At 36.5% G+C, this 7,568-nt stretch overlaps 1 protein-coding gene across 1 annotated transcript; it reads left to right on the top strand.

The window, feature by feature from the left end:
- Positions 1–4,886: 4,886 nt before the first annotated feature.
- LOC146630498 (ecto-ADP-ribosyltransferase 4-like) lies at positions 4,887–7,122 on the top strand. The gene is made up of 5 exons (XM_085355894.1): positions 4,887–4,907; positions 5,527–5,590; positions 5,692–5,782; positions 5,873–6,591; positions 6,890–7,122. The coding sequence occupies exons 3-5, from the start codon at positions 5,723–5,725 to the stop codon at positions 6,966–6,968; spliced, it is 858 nt and encodes a 285-aa protein (XP_085212020.1). The 5' UTR covers positions 4,887–4,907; positions 5,527–5,590; positions 5,692–5,722; the 3' UTR covers positions 6,969–7,122.
- Positions 7,123–7,568: the final 446 nt, after the last annotated feature.

Raw genomic sequence — 7,568 nt, 5'->3', positions numbered from 1 at the left:
TTATCCTGTCATTCTTCAACCTGAAATAAAAACTACATATGGCATATTGATTAGATACAGTTTAAGAATACTGTAACCTATAACCTGTGAACTTATAAACTGGCAACTCCATGCTGGGTATATAAAAGCTGACAAGCTACAAGGCGTCGCCACAGCAGGTAGTGTGATTTGCTTAAGTTTTATGTCCTTTATGCCCGTCCTCATGCAGCCCCAATGGGATTTCTGTGTCTCCCACAGGAATAGGACAAGTGACAAAGTGATTGCATTAACCACATCTCAAACCTGCCAAGTACAGCAGCCAAGTAAGTAACAGTAACAGTAAGTAAAGATGAGACACAGCCCACATATTCAGTTACTGTACTGAAGTACAAATTTGAAAACATGAGTATCAGTTTTGACTCGTTCTCTCTGCTCAGTATTTTCCAGATCGATTACAATTTAAAACATCCTCAAAAAAACATCTGTCGAAGACATAAGACAAAGTCAGATTAGACACCTTCTGCCACTGTGTGCCTTCTATTTTTTATATTTTTTAACTGTTATCAGGCTCTGACCTTTTTTGCGCTGCTTTTATCTGATTATCAATTCAATAAAGACCTGGAACACTCAGATTGCATCCACATGGACAGCTCCCAAGTGGAAGGGTGTGTGTCCGTGGAAAAAACATAAAATAGCTTTTTTATATTTATTATAATATTCATGACATCCAAATGGGATGTGTTTCAGATCTAACTGTGACCAGCTTGTGTACTTTTCTTCAAATCTGGCAGCTGAGCCTTTGCAGTATGTAAAAATGGGCAAATATATTATATAGTAATAACAATTATATCCTGCTGCACATCTGCATGATATGTGAGTCATTTTACTCTAAAAAGTCAAAAATCTGTTTCTGAAATGTCAAGTTTTTTGTTCTTTTTTACATGTAATGTTGTCTTTTCCAAGTATGAGTACTTGTAAAGTACTCGTAAATACTTCTTCAGCCACTGTAATCTATCTACTGTACTACCTATTTGTCCACAGGCACAGACTGTTCACTTAGACAGTCTAAGTGAACAACAGTGAAACAGAGCTAATGTAACTGTAAGTTAGCTCGCATTAACTTTGAAGTGAGATAATGCTAAAGGTCACTAAGGTTTAAGGAGTTAATTAAATTGTTTTACCGTTGTGTTTATGTCCACCTAGTCTCTCGTCACTCGGTCAAGATGAGTGGTTACTACAGATGTAAACAGACGTGCGGAAAATCACGTCTTGTTTTTCGTTTTTGGCGCGTCGGGAACCGGAATTGAGACTGTTTCCGGTTACAAGACCGTAGACAGCTGTTGGCAGCCAGAAAACAGCAGTTTTTCTGACCTTCACAGTTCGTTTTTTAAAGTCTGAAGTGTTTATACATACAAAAGCCCTTAATATTAAGTACTGTCGGTACCGTAAACACCAACAGCACAGGATTTACACTTCCTGGATTAAAACTGCGTTTTAACAAAATAAAAGTCTTGATTTGAACTATATTACAGCATTTCATACGTAATATAAAGGTATTTATTATTTTTGTCTTACATAATTTCCTCCCATCTGCCAAAATCATCTTTTAACTGTGATTCACATGTTTTGGAAAACTGAGGACGAGGACAGCCACTCAGTCACGTGGAATCAAGAAATCATATAAACCCAGCAATGTGGCTGAATTCAAACTAAAGAAAGAGAGTGGGCTAAAATTAATCCACAGTTACGTGAAAGACTCACTGCCAGTCGTCACAAATGTGTGGCATAACTAGTAATAAATATATATATATATATATATATATATATATATATATATATATATATATATATATATATATATATATATATATATATATATATATATAGATAGATATATAGATATATAGATATATAGATATATATATATAGATATATAGATATATAGATATAGATATAGATATATATAGATATATAGATATATAGATATATAGATATATATATATAGATAGATATAGATATAGATAGATATAGATATAGATATATAGATATATAGATATAGATATATAGATATATAGATATAGATATAGATATAGATATATATAGATATATATATTTGTGTGTATATATATACACACATATATTTGTCCCACTGTCCTACTTAACATTTTTAAAGGGACCAAAAGCAATTGGACAATGACTCAAAGGCTGTTTCATGGGCAGGTGTGGGCAGTTCCTTCATTGCCTTTATCAATTAAACAGATAAACGACATGGAGTCAATTTGAGGTGTGGTGCTTGTATTTGGATGATTTTGCTGTGAACGGACAACATGTTGTCAAAAGAGTTCTCAATGCAGGTGAAACAAGTCATCCTTAAGCTGTGAAAACAGAAAAAATCAAAGTTTATTATAATTTCTATGGTGACGAGAAACCCCTTCACAACAGCCAACCAAGTAAACAACACTCTCCAGGAGGTAGCCATATCGATATCCAAGTCTACCATAAAACGAAGACTGCATGAAAGTAAATAAAGGGTTCACCGCAAGGTGCAAGCCACTCATAAGCCTCAAAAATAGAAAGACAGTTTGGACTTTGCTAAAAAATAATAGTAATAATAAAAGAAAAAAAATCAACATCTATTAGAAGGATGGCAAGAAAAAAGTGTGGAGAAGGTGTGGAACAACTCATGATCCAAAGCATACCACATCATCTATAAAACACAGCAGAGGCAGTGTGATAGCTTGGGCGTGCATGGCTGCCAGCCGCACTGGGACACTAGTGTTTATTGACGATGTGACACAGGACAGAAGCAGGAGGAGGAGGTGTTCAGAGACAAGCTGTCTGGTCAAATCCAGCTAAATGCAGTTAAATTGGTTGGTCGGTGTTTCATAATACAGATGGACAATGACCCAAAACATATAGCCAAAGCAACCCAGGAGTTTATTCAAGAAAAGAAGTGGAATATTTTTGAAGATCCAAATCAGTCAGCTGATCTTAACACAGTCGAGCATTGGTGATGTCCATAATTTCAAGACTTCCGCTATCATTTCCAACAATGGGTTTTCAACTAAGTATTAGAAATAAACATTTTAATTACAGTTTTTAATTTGTCCAATTACTTTAAAATTCTTTAGTTCCTCACATTTTTATGCAATCTTTTTATTCACCCCACTGAATTGAAGCTGAAAGTCTGCACTTCAACTTGATCTAAGTTTTTTAATTTAAAATTCATTGTGGTAATGTACAAAATCAAACTTTAAAAAAAGTTGTCTCTCTCCTAACTGCGTGTATTGCAGTGTTTTGCTGGAAACCATCGGTCCTGCCATTCATGTGGGTGTTACTTTGACATGTACCCCCTACTCCTGCGGATCATGTACTTTGATGGGAACAGCTATGGTCTCTATACCACAATGGACCGTCCTCTCCCTTTTCTTCTTCATCCTCTACACCACAGATTTGAGCCAATGCACAAAGACCTGCCATCTTCAGAGGTTTACTGATGACTCTGCGGTGGTTGGATGCATCAGTGAGGGTGATGAGATGCAGTAATAGAGTGTGGTTGACTCTTTTGTCACATGGTGCAAGCAGAATCATCTGCAGCTCAATTTGACAAAGACCAAAGAACTGATTGTGGACTTTAGGAAGACCAGGATACCTGTGACCCCTGTTTCAGTCCAGGGAGTCGATGTGGACATTTGTAGGACTGTAAAAACCTTGGAGTATGCATAGATAATAAACTGGACTGGGTTAAAACACATCTGCACTTTACAGGAAGGGCCAGAGTCATCTCTATTTTCTTAGGCGGCTTAGGTCTTTTAACATCTGTCAGACAATGCTCAGGACTTTCTATGGGTCTGCTGTGGCCAGTGCCATCCTCTATGCTGTTGCATGCTGGGGCAGCAGCTTGAGGGATGCAGATTCCAACAGACTCAATAAACTGATCAGCAAGGCCAGTAATGTTGTGGAGATGGAGCTGGAATCTCTTAGGGTAGTGTCTAAGAGCAGGATGTTGTCCAAGATAATGAAAATGCTGGACAAAACCTTCCACCCACTCCATGACATGCTTGCTAGTCACAGCAGCACGTTCAGTGTGACACTGAGATTACAGAAAGGCACAACTGAATGACACAGGAAATCATTCCTATCTATGGCCATCTCTCTGTACAACTCCTCCATCAAATGCACTGTAAACACTGCAGTAGTTACACCCTTTTGCACATCCTCGACAGTGAAAATAACAAATAACATGTTTTACAGTTTAGAGTAAAATTCCAATCATTTATATTTCACCTCTGTAATATTCTGGATATTGATAATTGGAGCTTTTTGTATATATTAGAGCTATTTCTTATATTTTGTAAACTTTGTAATATATTGTATTATTTAATTTAGTTCAGTCTGTTACTGTTGTTGTCTTGGAGCAACTGTAACCACATAATTTCCTTAGGGATTAATAAAGTAATCTGACACTAATTTCAGCAGAGTAATGCATCTTGCTACAAACTAAAAATGGTCCAGGAATGGTTTGAGGTTCACAATAATGAGTTTGAGGTGTTGACTCAAACTCATTTTTTTAGTCAACACCACAGTTGAGCATCTGTGGGATGTGCTGGAAAACAAGTCCTTCCATGGACATTCATGTCGAAATATATGCGAAATATATGAAACTATCTAATCTCTACGCCTGGTACTGCTTGAATCCACAGCACTCCCTCCTTCCTCTTACTCAAACTGAACAGTTTTGCAATACAAAATCCTGTCAGAGTGCTCTGCAAACCCAAGTTTTAGCATGCATGTTTTACTACAAAGCAAGGGAGGGCGTGAGTGGAAAGTAGGAAACAGAACATGATCTTGCTCAGCAGGAATTTACTCTTAACAAGCACCAGAGAACAGTGGAGAAAACAATTCTACATACAGTGGAAAGTCATCAGGTATGTGTGCACTAAAAAGTGTTTAGTTTAGTGCTTAATTTACCAGCTATATCATATGAAGAGTATCAAGTGATTACTTCACTAGTACTTTATAAGTTTATGTTAAGAAAAGTATTGTTACATTTCTTCCATGCTGATTGCTGACATGTCACAGTGAAATGTTTATAAGTGGGTAGATCATGATACAAAGCAAAAGCATGTAGTGAGGTTAATGTGTTAAGTTACTGCTCAGTGTGGACAACAGTACTGTGAGCTCAGAACATCACACTGTAACTTTAAGATGTCCAACTAGGGCTGCTGGAGTCTCCCGTTTACTTTGGATAAAGGCTGCACAGAAGAATTACTGAGGTATCTGGCCCAATCAGCTGTACTGAAATTATGTTAGAACACAAATAAATTATTGCTGGTTTAAAGGGGCAAAACTATGCAACCATTACTTGGTCTGTAAAGCAGTTTACAACAAACCTGAACAAGCTTAGAGGAACTGGGTAGCTTACTCAGGATAAATAACTGGACAACTGGTCCCCCAGTGCCTTTTTACTTCCTTCCACAGGAAAGACTAAGAAGTTCTATTGTATGACATCTTGATTCTTTACTCCACACCCTGTGTTTCCTGCAGTACAGTACAGTACAATACAGCCTTTTTGTGAGTTGCTAACACAAGTTTACTCTTCTTGCTTCAGGTATGTGCTTTTCAATCTTTCCAACATTTAAAATTTTAAACTTGTTTCTGGATTGTGTAAAGTGTTAAAGAATTTTTTTCTGTCCACATTTGATCCTGCAGTGCTTTCTTTCAGAAGAAGAAGAGAACAAAAATGGGGTGCAGAAGAAAAGTGCTTCTTGCTGCAATAATTTTCATGCTTGTCTGCTATAAAGTAAGAATTGTGTTTAAAAAAAATATTCGAAGGTTAGAAAAATTATACATTTAAAAATGTCTTTTTAAATGTGATACACCTCAATTAAAGGTGGCCGCAAAGGATACAAGATTACTGGATGTCCAAAAGACCACAGATGTTGTAGATGACCAGTACAAAGGATGTCGTGAAGAGGCCATGAAGAAGTTCATCGAGTCAGACGTGTTAAAAAAAGAACTAAGCAACAGTGAAGGATTTCAGAAAGCGTGGAATAAAAGTAACGAGTGTTCAAAGCAGATCCCTGGAGGAAGAAAAGAGCATATTGCTGCACTTTCAGTCTATCTTAAAGGAGACCGGCCTTTCATACAAACACTGAACAAAGCAATAGAGACAATGGGTGGAAATGTTAGCATCTATAAAAACCGATTCCAATTCAAGTCTCTTCATTTCCTGCTGATGGACTCCATGAGGCTGCTGAAGCCAAAGGAGTGCAAGAACTTTTATGTTCTGCTAAGTGGTCAAAACCAACCACAGAAAGGCTCCACAGTGAGATTTACAAGTTTCACCTCAGCTTATTCAGATTATGAAGAGCTAAAAAGTGAAACTGATCTGTATGAGGAGGTCGTTTTAAATCTCACTTCTTGCTTCTTTGTCAACCTGAAAGACTATGTGTGCGGTCAAGAACAGGATGAAATACTCTTATCTCCAGCAGAAGTTTTCACTGTGCAACGAGTGAAAACAAAAACTACATCGGATGATGACAAATACCTTGAGATTGTTTTAAACCACTCAGGACTGAACAGCTCACACAACTGTTACATGTTTTCACGGTAAGATTCATATTCTCTCAATTAAAGTGAAATATTTTTCATATTAATTTCACAAATTTTGATCTTGGAACTGCAGTGTGGTGTTAAAGCTATAAATGTTTACCATTTAAAGCACATGAAAACATTTCGTATGTCCAGCTACTTAAAAATGCATATGTATCTCAAATAAATTATAAATTTCAACATTTTCTGAATCTCAGAGGTTTTACCATCTGGAAATGTATCATGTTCGTGTTTTAGTAACTAAAAAAAAGATTTTACAGTAATCCCCCTCTCTGCTTTGTTTCCATGTCTTCAGGTCTCCTCCAGCTGCTGTCTCCACCCTGTGGCTTGTATCAGTGCTTGCGGCCTCATCTTTGTTTTCTTTAACTGCTTAGTAAGAACAGTTTCCTGAGTGTTATCATCTACAGTACTGCTTTGTTTATTCATTTTACAATTTGTTGGCACTTTATTTGGCAGATTGTAGTATCTATCAAATAAAGTTTTAAAGTAGGCTGCCAAAATATTATCAAATATTCTTTTCTGCTTGTCATATGTTATGAATTACAGACCCAATTCACATATATTATTTATGCATGTGTTTATTATTTCTTGTACTTGTGTACTTTAAAAGAATGAAAACAAATGAGAGATGGGAATTACTTGCAGCTGTTCCAGGCTAAATTGAGACTGAGTATTGTGGAGCTTTAACTCCTCACAGCAGGAGTGTTTCCAGGATTTTTTTAATGGGCTGTCATGAGAGGACTAAAAACAAGGCAGAGTGGCACATAGAAAATCCAAATAATTGAGAAATTTAGTTTTTAGGTTCAGAAAATTGGTGTAGACCATGCTGGGTTGTCACATGTAAATAACCTGTGAGTCTGACGGATGAACTGAATCTTTGAACCAAAAAATAGAATTTAGAATCTTAGGTATCAGTTTTCTCTCTTTCTTTAATTAATCTGTGAATTCATCCATTTTTACATTTTTGTCAGTGA

This window comes from Diplotaxodon limnothrissa, linkage group LG6 (genome assembly GCF_057381915.1).
Source record: "Diplotaxodon limnothrissa isolate DT_005_m linkage group LG6, D_limnothrissa_male_GT1.1, whole genome shotgun sequence".
NCBI classification, from domain to species: Eukaryota; Metazoa; Chordata; class Actinopteri; order Cichliformes; family Cichlidae; genus Diplotaxodon; species Diplotaxodon limnothrissa.
The sequence above is the reverse complement of the archived record's forward strand: the minus strand, read 5'-3'. Positions and strand labels throughout refer to the sequence as shown.

Coding starts and splice junctions, on each gene's coding strand:
- LOC146630498 (XM_085355894.1), top strand. CDS start 5,723: ATGGGGTGCAGAAGAAAAGTGCTTCTTGCTGCAATAATTTTCATGCTT. Junction 5,783..5,872: donor TCATGCTTGTCTGCTATAAA/GTAAGAATTGTG, acceptor CCTCAATTAAAG/GTGGCCGCAAAGGATACAAG. Junction 6,592..6,889: donor AACTGTTACATGTTTTCACG/GTAAGATTCATA, acceptor CCATGTCTTCAG/GTCTCCTCCAGCTGCTGTCT.